The sequence below is a fragment of the Leishmania braziliensis genome, chromosome 26, assembly GCF_000002845.2.
Source record: "Leishmania braziliensis MHOM/BR/75/M2904 complete genome, chromosome 26".
In the NCBI taxonomy this organism is placed as follows: Eukaryota; Euglenozoa; class Kinetoplastea; order Trypanosomatida; family Trypanosomatidae; genus Leishmania; species Leishmania braziliensis.
In genome coordinates this window covers 312,490-326,889 of record NC_009318.2, presented here as the reverse complement: position 1 = coordinate 326,889, position 14,400 = coordinate 312,490, and the positions used below count along the sequence as shown (strand labels likewise).

At 60.4% G+C, this 14,400-nt stretch overlaps 5 protein-coding genes across 5 annotated transcripts; all 5 read right to left on the bottom strand.

Annotated features, from left to right (window-relative positions):
- Positions 1 to 254: 254 nt before the first annotated feature.
- LBRM_26_1110 (conserved hypothetical protein) lies at positions 255 to 1,757 on the bottom strand (the record flags this gene model as incomplete). The annotated part of the gene is made up of 1 exon (XM_001562293.1): positions 255 to 1,757. The coding sequence occupies one exon, from the start codon at positions 1,755 to 1,757 to the stop codon at positions 255 to 257; it is 1,503 nt and encodes a 500-aa protein (XP_001562343.1).
- Positions 1,758 to 2,405: 648 nt separating this feature from the next.
- Positions 2,406 to 8,189, bottom strand: LBRM_26_1100 (conserved hypothetical protein; the record flags this gene model as incomplete). The annotated part of the gene is made up of 1 exon (XM_001562292.2): positions 2,406 to 8,189. The coding sequence occupies one exon, from the start codon at positions 8,187 to 8,189 to the stop codon at positions 2,406 to 2,408; it is 5,784 nt and encodes a 1,927-aa protein (XP_001562342.1).
- Positions 8,190 to 9,370: 1,181 nt separating this feature from the next.
- Positions 9,371 to 11,044, bottom strand: LBRM_26_1090 (conserved hypothetical protein; the record flags this gene model as incomplete). The annotated part of the gene is made up of 1 exon (XM_001562291.1): positions 9,371 to 11,044. The coding sequence occupies one exon, from the start codon at positions 11,042 to 11,044 to the stop codon at positions 9,371 to 9,373; it is 1,674 nt and encodes a 557-aa protein (XP_001562341.1).
- A 599-nt stretch (positions 11,045 to 11,643) lies between these two features.
- LBRM_26_1080 (conserved hypothetical protein) lies at positions 11,644 to 12,741 on the bottom strand (the record flags this gene model as incomplete). Its single annotated transcript, XM_001562290.1, has 1 exon — positions 11,644 to 12,741. The coding sequence occupies one exon, from the start codon at positions 12,739 to 12,741 to the stop codon at positions 11,644 to 11,646; it is 1,098 nt and encodes a 365-aa protein (XP_001562340.1).
- Positions 12,742 to 13,761: 1,020 nt separating this feature from the next.
- Positions 13,762 to 14,328, bottom strand: LBRM_26_1070 (conserved hypothetical protein; the record flags this gene model as incomplete). The annotated part of the gene is made up of 1 exon (XM_001562289.1): positions 13,762 to 14,328. One exon carries the CDS (start codon positions 14,326 to 14,328, stop codon positions 13,762 to 13,764), a length of 567 nt encoding a protein of 188 aa, XP_001562339.1.
- Positions 14,329 to 14,400: the final 72 nt, after the last annotated feature.

Genomic DNA, 14,400 nt, shown 5'->3' with positions numbered 1-14,400 from the left:
CGAGTGGGTGAGTGGGTGAGGGGAGGAAGAATGTTCGTAGTATAACTACTCAAGCCGGAAAAGGAGAGATGCCCACGCACAAAGAAGGACAAAGAGAGAGAGAGACGAACTGAGGCTCGGTGGTGCTTCCCAGAGAAGTAGGCGGCATATGCGCACTGGCAGCCACGAGGAACTTCATTATCGATCTCTTCAGCTCAGTAGATGAAGTCGGCGCACCTCCGCTTCTCCATTCGTTTCTTAATTGCAGCATCGGTTTACAGTAGGGACTGCGAGCTTTCGAGGGCGGCGTACAGGTCAACCACCAGCTGCGCTGCTGTGAGGGGTTTCACCCAATGCACGTGCCCGCCATTACCCATGCCGTACGCTGGTGCTCCGTGCAGCTCCGTCAATGCCCGCTGCTGCTGCACATCGCTCGTTAGCATTACTACCGGCGGAACCGCGCAATGTGGGCTTGCGAGAAAGAGATCGTTCAGGTACGAGGAGGTCAACAGATCACCCGATTCCAGGGACGTGTTCGCAAAGAAGACGTGCAGGGTAGACGCTGGGTGGCGGCGGCTCAGCTGGTACAAGGTGTGCAGTGCCTTCGAGATAGCAGGCACGAAGAGTTCGTGCGTGGCACAGAGTGCCACGGGAAAATCAGTGACGGCGCGCAGTAGCTTTGATGAGAGGAGCATCTCCAACAGCTCACCAGGGGAGCCAAGCTCGACGTTAGCTACGTCAACAACGAGGATGACGCGAGCTGGCTGCGTTTTACGTGCACCCGATGTGACGCCGGTGCTGAGCACACCCTCAACAGGCGTGAGTGCCGGCGCAAGGCCACAACTGTACCGCAGTTCACGAAGCACTTGTGCGTTGTACAACTTGAGCTCTTGCGGCGTGAAGAGCTCGTCAGCGTGGATGTAACTCAGATGCCTCTGCAGCTCCATTGGATCCATCCAGAGCGGCGATGACGCCGATGGAGTCTCCGTGGCGGCACGGGATGCAGACAAGTCGGCAGACCCTGTCCGTGGCAGCATCGCCACGTCGCCGCGCAGTCGCTGGGTCACACAAGCTGGGCAACGCAGCAGAGGTGCCGTCGGCTCGTTGCGGGTGTAATACAGGTCATGGAAGAGTGCATTCCAGCGGCTGCTCTGGTGGGCAGTGAAGTAGGCAATGTCCATCCGCGTCCCGGGGGACGCACCGTACCAGGATGGGGAGTGATAGTAACCCTTCTCCTGCTGTTCCTTTTCACTGCACTGTGCCGTACCGTGTTGTGCAGCGGCAGCTGCATTATGACTGGCACCCTCTTGAAAGGATTGAATCACTGCAGTGCTAAGGAAGCGCGGCGTGTCTGATGCGACTGACTTCTTCATCCGTGCAGTGACACCCGGGGACGGCGTCGGTGGTTCGACCGGTGTGGTGAGCGGCCACACGTCACGGCGGCGGTGAGGCTGGTAGTTCGAGAATAGTCCCCGGCGCTCGTGCGCTGAGCAGGTCTGCAAGAGTTCCCGCAGACGACTCACGTTGTCCGCACTCGCGCTGGCCCTCTCTGCCATCAAGCGCGTCCTTTTAGCGACAAAAGAGTCTGCGGAAGACTCCAGAGGAGGTGACGATGACGTAGTCGATGTAGAGCGCCTCGCCTCCACCGTGGAGCACAGAAGAAGCTCTCCTGAATTGAGGCGAGGCGGTATCGATGCTTCGGTCGCTGACGGCCACGTCGAAATCCAGGGAACGAAGACGCGCCTCGACGAGCCGCAGCTGCCACGCACGTGGCGCATCCTTACGGAGAGGAGGAGGGGGAGTGGGAGCGTGACCAGGCAAGCCACCCTCGCTGCGTACGTACTTTCCTTGTGTGTATGTGGGTGTTACGAGTACACGAAAGAGCCGAATGGGGAAAGTGGAAGGGAGAAGAAGGAGATGAAGGTGGAGAGCGGCGAGCACGTGTGGCGGGAAGCCCGTCCTGCAATAGCGGAAAGGGGAAGCCAAGGAGGTAAGTGGAGGGGGGGGTGTTTGGGAGGCATCGCCCACAGCTGTCTGAAACGCAGCACAATACATCGAAGGAGAGAGGGACGTAGACATACAGAAGAGCAGTGAAGAGTAAGGAGAGGGAGTGGGGCGTCGGAGTAGACGACATGGGCAGTGCCGAAGCAACGAGAAGCACGGCGCAGTTTCCTTAGCTGCACTAGTTTACATGAAAACGGTGAAGTGGCCGCAAATACAACCGAACAACGCCCATCGACAACAGAGCGGGTGCCATCGAGTCAGTCGGGAGCGCGCGTCATTGTGCTCCGCAGTGCAAGGAGGGAAAAGAGAAGGGGGTAGAAATCTTGCGCACCACCCCTGGTGGGGTCCTCACACCCCGCCAGATGCGCACTCCACATCTGTGCTACGTCGCCCCGTCCATCACGGCGCCGTCGGCGTCCGTCTCACGCGTTATCTTGTAACTGAGAAAGCGGCAGGACGTGTATGAGGCGCAGCGCGGGCATCGCCAGCTCCGTCAGCGGGAGGCCTACGACGTCCGCCTCGGTCGTGAGGCATGAGACCACCGCCGCCGCACGTCGACACGCAATCTTGGAGGCTGCGATGGCCTCCGCAAGCACCTGGGGCCGTTTCTTTTGCCACGAAAGAGACTCCAGCGGTACCTGAACCTTCTTCGCCCGCTCCGCTAGGTCTAGCATGATTGCATTCAGCTTTGACAAGAGCTCGCGATGTCCGCCGCAGCAGCCGGTGAATGAGGCAACAATCGACACGAACGGCAGCAGCTCTGTCGAGACACTTTCCATTCCCTTCTCTGTCAGCTCCTCACAGACAAAGTAGGCCACCTTCAGTGAGCTGCGGTAGAGCGACCCCCAACAGCGTTGCTCCGCCGCTGTGAAGGCGTTGAATGGGGCCACGTGCCGATTGAAGGCAAAAATGGACTGCTCTGCGTTCCACAGTGCTGATAGAAGGCGAACGAAGCGCTGCTCGATCTGGAACAGGCGATCAAGTGGCACGCGCTGCTGCAGCGCCAGAGGAAGCGAAGCCGCCGACCTCGAGAAGGCCAACGGAGATATTTTTGACACGGACGAGCTGCCAGACACGCTGGCCAGCGTCCCTGGGGCTGTCGCCGCCTGCAGAGCATCTGCGTACTGCACCCTCGACTCACGCAGTTGCGGCACAACGCGCGCGTCTATGTCCTCAGCTGCCAGTGCGGACAGAAGGTATAGGTTACGCATATCCAGCGGGTAGCGAGCGCGCGCCTCAACCCCAGGAAGGTATGGCGTGTCACCTACACAGGGAAAGGCCGCGGGCACGGCGTTGGAGGTGCTGCCAGCGGTGAAGAGGGCGCCAACGGTCGCGTCAGTAGCAGCGGCCGTGTTCGCAGTGATTCGTTCCTGTTCAGCACGCAAACTCGCGCGGTGCAGCACGTCGTGAATCCGGCGCAGTCGCCACTTCACACTTTCAAGTGCAGATGCACTATCGAACGCAAAGCACTCGAGCTGACGAGGGGAGGGTGGAGGGGCCGTGGTGGCAGCTGGCCCGGTGGGGAAAGGCGCGCTCAATCGCCGCAACTCGTCTGACCACAATGAGGCTTTCGACGAGGCGCATTGAGGAGGATGTACTTCTGAGGAAGCGGCCTCGATGCATCGCATGAGCGCATTCTGCCAATCCTGTGCGCACGTTGCAGGTACCCGCTCCACCAGCTCTGCCCAACTGCTTGTGGGGCTTTGGCGGCAGGCGTCGCACAGCCAGCGAAGCAACGTTGTGGCTGTGATCGCGTTGAGCAGGTCCGCAGCGTCCACCAACACAGTAGACAATGTGCTGCGACCGCTGTCGGAGAGTCTGAAACTGGTCCTAAAAGCCATCCTTGTCTCCTGCGAGGTGGAAAGTTGCAACGAGAGGGGAAACACGGCGGGTGGTGTTCTCTGTGATCGGTATGGCATGGTGGTCGACGGCGGCGGCGGTAGCACACTTTGTGCTACAACTTCGTTCGAGGTCTCTGCCACCGTGATGCACGCGCGCTTATATTCCTGCGTCTCGTAGTGCCACAGGAGCAGGTGCAGCTGTCGAAGGAAGCTAAGGTCCAATATATTGTAGCCGCTGAGCAGCGAGGTAACCAACGCGCTCCACGGCGGCACTGTTTTCTCTGGGGTCGGAGCCGCCGCTGATGCGCGGTCTGTAGGGAGCGTCGTTGCCGCTGACCCTTTTCCGTTCCCAGACTCGTGATCGATACTCGGGAAGCCTGCAACAGCGTATGCGTCTCCGCGGACATCAGTAGTTTCTTGGGTGATCTTCACCTCGAGGTCACGTGGGCTTGACAGAGGTGACTCCCTGCCAACCCCATGCTGCTCCTTTGCCTCCGTGGCGCCAGAGCTGCTCGTCTCCTGAGCCGCGGCAGCCTCGACAGCGGTGCCATCGCAAATGGGTGTTTGAGGCGATTGGTCCAGCATCGTGAGCAAGGCAACCAGCGCCGGTGGCAGCGGTGTAGCTAGAGATCGACCTTCACCAGCAGCGCTGTCGGAGGGACACTCGATAGCGCTGTTATCAATACGGCGACCGCTGCATAGCGAAAACAGAGCCGCAAGGCGTTCAACACCGCCATCTCCGCTGGCACAGGTCAGCACAAAGATCAAGAGGTCACGCTCTACCCTTGTGAGAATAGCCGGCACGCTTTGGCTCAGCGAGGCTCGCTGCAGGTGGATGAGAGAGGGGGTGGCACCGTGTTGTGTGGTTCTCTTCTGCGCCGAATCTCCTGGCTCACCCTTGGACTCGTTTGCCGATCGGCCAGGAGAGTTCTCGGAAAGGTCAGCGTGCCGTGTAGCGCGTCTGCTACACGGCACGCTGCCTTTCCGTGCACCTTGCCACGTAGGTGGCGCTGTGCAGGCATTAAGGCCAGCGCTAGCAGCGTCAGCTGGTGGAAGAGCAGCGGTGTCTATTGCGGTGCTGCCTCCGCGGCTCAGAGCCTCCTCTTCGTCTGCAACGTCTGTGCCCCACGTCTGCAAACGCGCGCACAAAGCAGTGTGCATCGACATCTGCGGCGGACGGATCGATAACGGCGACGCCTGGCTGAGCAACATCGAGCTTGTCCCTTTCGCAGCCAGCTCGTCCGTTGCTGAAATGACAAACTGGACGCTTCGCTGACCTACCTGCAGCGGTGCCGGGTTCGTGTCCAGTCCGATCAGCAGCGGCATAGACTTCAAGAGATCCCAGCCTGCATCCACTGCACCTGAAAACTGCGTCCGTGTCGCATCATGATTCTCTGAGCGATGGCTTAGCGAAGAGGAGGATATCGCTTGCGCCGCTGCTCTGCCAGATCCAACGCTCTGCATAGGTGGCGCCGACGGACTAGCATGGGAGTCGCCTATGCACCACTCGAGCGAAGGTGCGTGTCGTCGTTCTCGGCACCGCTGTAGCTCGTTCTGCCGCTGCACCTCGTTGTCCTCCTCCGCCAGCTGCTGCATCACAGCATCGTGGGCTCTTATAGGGTCGTCCACATAGACAAAGTGCTGCCCCGCAGCGTCATCGCTCATTTTCGTAACAAAGATGCCTGCGCCCACGTGCGCGTCCCCCGAACTCGGGCGGTGACTCACCTCCGTTGTTTCCTGGCGATCTTGTCGTTGGTGCTGCCGCGCAACAGTTCGGTGCAACGGGGCTGCGGCCATCTGCTCCGCGCAGACACCATTGTCGAAGCGCACCATCACATGTGTGCGGTCGCACCATTGACGCACCTGGTGCAGCTGTCGCTTCCACGTCGATTGGTCTTGAGCATGCCTGCGCAGAAGTGCCGCTCTGGCCTGCAGAGCACGATCAAGCGCATTGCGGCCGGAGGTGGCCACTGCGGTGAGCTTTGACGCAGTTGCCTTTGCAACTGTGGCCGCAGTGTTACTCGCACCGAAGGTTGCAGCACCAGCACGGCTTCTCCTCGTGCTCGAGGCGGCATCGCCGCCAGGTGCGCACGCAAGGAGTGCATCATTCGCACTGGCGCCGGCTGTGTGGTGCTCTGTGCCCCGGAGGGGCCTGCCTGCATCCAGCTGGCCCTGCTCTACTGCCACAGACCCATCCGTAGGTAGCGTGGAGGGCGTGGTGAGGTGACTCACGTACAGTCGCAGCTGCTCTTGCCGGTACGCCTTTGCCGTCGCCTCCCTGCCCGTCATGCCGTGCGGTAGATGGGCTTGAGTGCCACTGGTGCCGTGACGACTCGGCGATCGCGATCGTTGCGCAACATCGTCGGATGCGCTGCTCACCGCCTCGCGTGGCGTGGCCAGTCTCCACCGATGCTTCTCGAGCATTTGACGCGCCGCCTCAACTTCTCCAAGTTCTCGAATGAATATGGAGCTAGTTAGCGAGGCGGCAGAGAAGTCTGAGGTGGGTACTGAGGAGGCGACTGGAGACGTCAAGAGAGCCAGAGTCTCGGCGTGGCTGCCGCGTGGCCGGCGATCCGCGGCTGGCGGCACCTCGGAACGACGGTAGCCATGGTAGCGGCGGCGCCGTCGAAGCGTGTGTACAGCACTCTGCGCTCCGTACCGTCTCTCCATCGCCTCCAGCGTGAGGCGGTCCCGCTCCCATGGAAGCGTCAGCGCCGGCTTAGCAGCAGTGACAGCGACGGCGACGCGGTGCCGGTGCAATGGAGGAGGTAGCGCATGTGATGCGGCATTCATACGGCCGTCCTTGTCGTCAGTGTGTATGCCTGCCCCTTCCCGAGTTGCAGCGTTTGGGTCGGCTGTAGAGCCCACGAAGGGCGTTTCGGTGTTGTGCATTCTGCTACCGATGGCAGAGGGTGCTTGATGCAGGCCCCGCATCACCTTGCCCGCTCGGTCCCCAGCGGTGCCACCAGGAAGCAGTTCTGACGGCAAAAATGCACGCGACGCCGGCAGCAGAGGCATCACCGGTGCGGGTGCACGAGGTGCATTCTGGGCGTAGAGGTGCACCGCTGGGTCGCGGATACGCTGCGTGCCGCCACCTCTCTTGATGATTCCGGTGCCACCGTCTTGAGAGCCGTGCGGGGGAGCAACGCCCTCGGAAATCCACCGATGTGTACGCGAGGTGCCAGTGGTCCGTGACGGCGCCGGCTTGCTTTGCTTGTTGGAGGAAGAAAGCGACCCATAGCCTTCCTCCGACATGTCCAAGCAGTGCGGTGCGATATTAGGAGCAGGAATCTCTAGCTCCACTGGTGATGACTGTGTACGCCGCAACGTTTCACGCAGTCCCTGAAGCGTGTTCTGCCCGCCGCTGCCACGCGATGCGTTGGAAAGCATCGTGTTCGCAGCCCCGCTGAGACCTCCACTAAGCGAACCTCCCGCGGTGGCGCACGACAGCCGCATCGCGACGGCAGCGACAGCAGCTGCCGTCGCCTCATCGTCTTTGATGGTTCTGTCAGCGCTGCTCACACTCGCATCAGCGTCGCCGTCCTTGGCTCTCAAGACTCCTGTTGCAACCGATCCCCCCGGTGCCAAGTTAGTGTGACGAGAAAGATGCGTGGACAGCACAATGGCAGCGCGGTCCGCTCGACCCAGCGTGCTGTTCAGGCTGGGGGTGAGGAAAGGATGCGAAGGGGCCGGCGCTGGTGTCTCTGCGATGTGGTAGAGCTGCTGCGACTCATCACCGAGGAGCGTGTTGGTGGCAGAGAACGTTCCATCCAGCGTCGACCACCACGCCTCCGGCTGAAGGGGCAGTGCATCAGTTGACACTGCAGGAGGCGTTTTGCTGCAGGGTCGACACGACGTCGATGACAAAGTTGAGGCTGCGGCTTCTCGACCAGCGATGAGGGCCGTGACCGCCGACGATGCCGCTTGCCTCCGCTGAGAGGTGGGGAGCTCTGGAAGGCGATCTAGCGCCGCGGCGGCCTGCGAGGCGGTAATCAAGCCTCGTGATGGTGGACTGTGTCTTGCGTTACTCAGCGGGAGCGACTCCGAGTAGTGATGCACTAAATTGTGTGACAACAGTGAGCCTGGAGCAGCAGTAAAAGCGGCGCGGTTCGGATGGATGGGAGAGAAGATCAGTCGGTCGTACTCCCCATCGTAGTGCCGGCCACTGTCGTCGGCGTTGTTGTCGTCTCTCTGGCTCTGCGCAGGGGTGGTACGATGTAAGGTGGCGGCAGCTGCACTACTGCCACGTCTGGGTGACACAGAGCAAAGTCCGCCGAGTGCCTTCTGCATGTGCGAGGATGCTGAGGGAGGCAGGGGTGATGCGGAGGAGATACAAGGGAAAAGGGAAATGGCAGCCGCCGGCATTTGGCGTGGTGTTCGTGCTCGCCACAGAGCGCGTGGCGAAATTTGCCGCCGTGGCGACGCCGACGGTGACGTGGCCGACGCTGTGCTGGTGTTTTGGGGGTGAGGGAGCGCAACAAATGTGAAAGAGGGCAAGGGGTCATTGCAGTCGAGTTTGCCTGCGCTCACATGGTGCTGATACGGAGGGCATGGATGGTGCCGTTGGTTGGCCGAGCACAACGGTTCTGTCAAGCCGCTTAGGGGGTGGGAGCTGGCAGTGGAGGAGGCAGTGGCGCCGGGTAGGTGGGGAGGTACATGGTCACGGGGCGGAACGTGCATTCAAATGCGTCTACACGCAGACCTCACAAAAGGGGGGGGGGGGAAATGGCGAAGCGACGTCGACTCTGACGCCAAAGTATGTGGCCATGCATATGAGAAGGGGGCGAGAGGCAAAGAGAAGCGTTGTGAGGGGGACGAAGGCGCCTTAGCCGCTACGTGAGCACGCGTTTGGGCACGTGTGTGTGTGTGTGCGTGTACGCGAGAACGTGGCCGCACGTTGAGAGAAGGAGGTGGCGGAATGAGTTGTAGAAACCAACCTTGAATGTGTACTCACGCAGGAGCCACTCCTGACGGAGGGGGTACCGGAGGAAGTGGAAGTGGTGGTGGAGGGTGCTGAGGAGGAGGAGGGAGGGGAAGGTAACAGGACAGGGTGTAGAAACGAAAAAGAGGCGGAGATGAAACGCGTGGACAGAGAGAGAGAGAGCGAGAGGGATGGGAAAGAAGCACACGTGCAACCCATAGAACTGCGTTCTAGAAGAGCAGCATCAATGCTGAAGCGCTCTTTCTCTGCCTGCAGAAGGGAGTACTGCAGACACAAGCAAGCAAGTCTACACGTGCTTGTGGATTCAGTAGAGATGGTCAGGCGTAGAGTCAAGGGGGCGAGGTGGGGCGGTGGTAGTCGAAGGAATGCACTAACGTTCCATTGAGCTGCACGCCATATACCGTGCAGTTTCCCTGATACGACAATTTCCTCTGGAAGGCTTGTCGAGCCGTCATGTGTACGCCTACGTGAATGGGCCGCGTAGTGCCGACAAATCTCCGTTGGTGGCTTCACCCCCCCCCCCCCCCCACACACACATCCCCCACATTAGGACTGCTGCTGCACACATGCACAAGCATACTCGCCTAGGAATCCACACAGAAGCTTAGAGCGAAGGCTGGGGCGGTTGCAAGGGCGCGGCGGTGCGGTGGTCACTGACTTGACGTTGCACGCTGCACCAGACGTAGCGGGCGATCGCGCGCTCCTCTCTCCGGCTCAGGCGATCCGTCACCACAGCGGGGATAACGTGCACATGGTGTCGTGTCGACTCCGGCACAAACGACGCCACCCTATGGCCGTGACGAGTCCGCCCCCATCCAGAAGCGGGAGATGCTGTGGCAAACCCTGCTGGACTGTCAGATGCAGAGTAGGCCATGACAGAGCTGTCGCTGAAGAGGTCGGCGACGCTGCGCACGTGCAGCCAGCTGTCTGACAACAGGAAAACCTGTGGCTCCAATCTGTACACCACCTCTGAAGCGGCACAAGGGGACGCTGCATGCGACACGACGTCCACAGACTCCCGCGGATCAAAGATATGAGGGTGAAGGCGTGTGATGCACTGAACAGTCTCCGCCATGGTGTACAAGCCGCCCGTTGCATAGGTGACTGTATCGGTAGTTTGAGCGTCAACGGTCGCTTCCACTTCGGCCGCCAGTGAATCACACGTAGTCGTGTCCATGCTCAGCGCCACCTGCGTCCGCATCCCAATGAAAATGGGAACCACCCGAAACAGCTGCGGCGCATAATTGGCACGAGCCAGCTCGCCCACCTGCTCCGCGATGCGCTGCATCGACATGCCAACGGCAGCCTTCTGTTGTGTTTGCACGTAGCAAACCAAAAAGCAGACGGAGTAGTGACTTGGAAAGCACGCGGCACTGCATGCAGCGGTGCCACAGCAGGTGCGCATGGCCTCTTCCCATGTCGTGCACGCCGTGCCCCAAAGTTCTGCCATATCAGCGCACACGTCCCGCAGCGGCACCTCTGCCGCGCCGAAGGACTTGTTTGAATCGGATGTGCTGGAAAAACGTGCGCTGAGAAGGCGGAACTGCAGCCAGTCCGGATGGTGTCTCGCTTGCAGCTCATAATTCACAAAGGGGTTGGATGGCGCAAAGTGCGCCAGCGGAGGCGATGCGGTAGGCTGGGCGGCGAGCGCGGGGCTTTCCGCCGTTGCGGCAGCCTTGCCCACCAGGCGTGACGAGGAAGACTGGACTCCAATGAGAGCGGGAGACTCTGTGGCGGGGGATGCAGCAGTGGGCATCGAAAGCGATGCTGATCCTTCGAGTCGAGGCATGGCAGGAAAGAGGGTGGCAAGCGGGACACGCTGCGCGTGCATGCAAGACGCGCGCTGGAGGGCAAAGGACGCGCTCTGCAGTGGAACTGTGTCGTAAAGACAACGACCACGGCCAAAGTAGCGCAGAAGCTCTCTCTCCTTCTCCTCTGTACTGCACGAGATGCTGGGCGAGGCGACGACACCGCACACTTCACCCACAGCCATCGTTAGTGAGGAAGACAGCGACGGGGCGGACGAGAATCGTTGGGAGCCGGTGTGAGGTTGAGAATTGAGGATGCCGTGCGTTCCAGATGACTGAGGTGGCGATACGCGTTTCTTGTTAGGGTGGGGCGCCGTGCGACTTCTCTCCGCTTGCTGATGGCGCTTGTGTGACCGCGGGCGCGCGTGCGAGAGTGGTGAGCGCGAGAATGGCCGAGTAACAGTGGTGACTGCGTTGTACGCAGAAAGACTACCTCGCCAGCATAGGCAGTGCCACCGCAGTAGCGGCATCTTCTCCCATTGCACTGCCGGAGGTGAGTGGTGTAGCGTGTAGATGTGCGTGCGTGCGGTGGCCGACCAGTGTGGCAGGAGAGAGTCACGAGAGACTTGAGGGAGGAGAGGAGAGGGGAAGCCATGAAACGATGGACATAGAGGGGGGAACACAAGAGGAGTCTCTGCCCAGCAGGGGCGGGGGTAATGATCAACGACGGCCACCTTGCACTGCTCTCGCTGAAAGGAGGGTGGAGTGCATGACTTCTCTAGGGTGCATGTATTCTCAGAGGGCAGGAATAAAGTACGTCCAGGACACCTCCCGCAAGGCCTACGATCCAAACGCGCAAGCGTGCTACACTCGAGCCACCATCGTCAGGCGCGGTGGCCTACCTGACATTGGGGTGTTTACACCCACACACTACCTCGCACACCAGGGCACGCACAAGCAGGAGCAGACTCACTCATGCACAGCATCGACAGTTTCATCATCAGTCGACAAGAGTGAGCCTTTTGAGCTCTCCTCCAACCGGTTGCTTTAACTCCAGCAATTACTTCTATCGCACAAGCGGCTTACGCACTTCAGCAAACGCGTGAGTCGGTGGCGCATTACCTGATTTCTAGGCATCCTCCTGAAGCGCGCCCAGCTCCGATCCTGTCACAGGGGCATCGCTCTCGTCGGCGCCAAAGGCCATTTCGGCCATCGTCTCCGCCACACTCCTCTCTGCCGCTGGCTCTGTTTCCGGCGTCGGCTGCACGTCCGTCTGGATGCTCAGCGACGAGGCAGCAGTCGTGTACGATGGGTGCAGTGACAGCAACGCATCCTCGCTGTTGGAGTTGCGCTCGTGGATGTACCTCTCAAACGCGGCATCTACACGCTCGCCGTAGCGCTGCCCTGCGCGTCCGCTACGACCACGCGCGCCACCACGGTGGTGTGGGCGACGGATGCCGAGAACCTCGTCCATGTCCTTGCCTTCGGCCATCATTTGGTACTTGTCGTGACTCCACTTGCCACTGTCTTCAGAAGGGAAGACGCCGTCGGTGGCAGCGAGGCCCAACTCCTCCGTGTGGGGGTCCGACTGTAGCGCGTTGCTCACATCTCGTCCCCCGGTAGACGAGTCACCACGACCACGCCCAGCACCAAACAGGCCGGTTCCCCCACGACCGCCGCGTCCCCACTGCCGCTGCGTGTCGGGCAGAAAGCCGCGGCTGTGATCCCGATGCGGCCCGTTGCCGCCGCCGCTGCTACCCGAAGAGAGAAGCACAACGCCGTGCTCCTTCGCCGGCTCGACATGCAGCTTGGACCCCTCCATCTCTACGCCATCCATACAGTAGACAGCCATGGATGCATCTGCCGGGTTGCGGTAAGTGCATAGGGCACTGCCGATGAAGCGACCAGAGCGGTCGGTGAACATCTTGTACGACTCCAGCGGACCGTAGACCTCAAACTCAGCCTTCAGGGCGTTTGTGCCGTCTCGCTCGATACGTTCCAGCGGGATCTGTGTCACGTACACGCGGCATGACTTGTCGATAACAATACCAGTCGGCAGCATGCCGCGGCTACGGCTCTTGAAGTTGTCGAGCGGCGTGAAGGAGGCCATTATTGGTATCTGCGCGCCGATACACTTGGGCACCTTCGGTGCGTTGGCGTGGGTTTCCGTATAATGAGAGAGCAAAGCAGGCGAGTGATGGACCCGCACACACACACATGCGCACATGCATAGACAGCAGCGCACCTACGAATAAGAAAGGCTGTCAAGGCGGAGAAGAGAGTGGAGCAGGGGCCTGAAAGGCTTGCGGCCTCGGCAGGTGGGAAATCAATAGGCGACGTCGAGCTGCGGGTGCGCCCAGGAGTTGTCTGGCAGCTGGGGAGGGGAGGGGAGGGGGGGGGATCTTCGAAGAGAGGGTGCGCAAGTGAGTACGGAGATGTGGCGAGGCAGGGAGAGAGCGTCCTTTTGACAGCGATTGACCGCAGCTCATTTGTCCGGCATGCAGACCTACAGAGGGGCACGTGCGGGGAAAAGTCTCCCGTTGGCTTCACTGTAGGGATGGGGTTGCCGAGGAGCACATAGAAGTACCCGCCACTTGCAAGCACAGACATCCCACGAGGAAGGGTGGAGGGGGGGGGAGGAGGCAGAAGCGTTGTGGTCTTTATATCTGCATTCGTGTTTAGGGGTATCTTCACGAACTGCAAGGCGCCAAGGTAGGGCGCACACCCACACCCACAGACACACAGAGCGGCAGGCAATACAGGCAAAGAGTGCACATGCGTATTGCCACAAAATCCAGCTTCCAGTAGCAGCAGTGCCAAAAAAGGAGAGCAATGAAGGGGGCATCTCTACGGCCACTGTGTGCGTGTGCGTGGGAGGGGGAGGGGGTAATAGGAACAGGGGCGGGAATGAGGAGGGGGGGCTACAGGCCGCCATAAACTAAAAGAGAGGCGAGCGTCATGAGCGGTGCCGCTGAGACCATTTGAGTTGCCACACCGAAGACAAAATGAGGATGGGGGGGGGGGGGGGGAAGAGAAAGCGCAAGAAGGCCGCGGCCTGCACCCACCACAAACGCCGCCCCCTTTCTCCCCACCAGCACACATGGAGAGAGGGAGAGAGGAGGCACATGTGCACGCCCTTGAGCGTATGTCCATGGACGCACCAAAAAGGCGTCTCACTCCCTCTCCTTTGCGTATGTACACCGCTGGTGGAGTAGTCGCCCTCTCTGTTCGTTTAGTACGTGTCTCCTCAGTGGGGCACCACCTTGGCACCGTCCACGTACATGTTGCGGGTAGCGCGAGGCATCCTGACCTTCAACCCGTCATGCATGCAACGCTTCAGTTTCAGCTGACATCCAAGACGTGACGTTGGCTCCGGGTAGAATGCCTGGTCAATCATGTCGTTCTCCTCGTCTGTTGGCTCCTGGAAGAGGTCCATATCCTTCTCCTCCAAGTAAACGTGGCACGTGGAGCAGGCGCACGATCCGCCACACGCCCCCTCCATTGGTAACCCTTGTTCGGCACACACATCAAGCAGTGTCTGGCCTTCGTAGCCCACCACCATCTTATTCTCGCCATCTGGGAGAGTAAACTCCACCTGGACCATCTTGTCGCGGTCGCCGCCGTGGCCGTGGAACCGGCGTGACTGTAGCAGTGACCCTCCCGACGCTGCTATCGAGGCGAAGCACAGTGGCGACGTGCCGCCGGTGAGACAGCGTGCCATGCAACCATCAGCGATGGTGGGAAGGGACGACAAGCGCACGAGAGTGCGATACATGTCTTTTGCTGCTCTTGTGTGGCTGGGGATTCGCCTCATAGGTGTATGCTCCGGCCAAACAACGCACGAGAAACAGAAAGGGCGGACAGACCCTAGCTGGGAGCCGTCGCG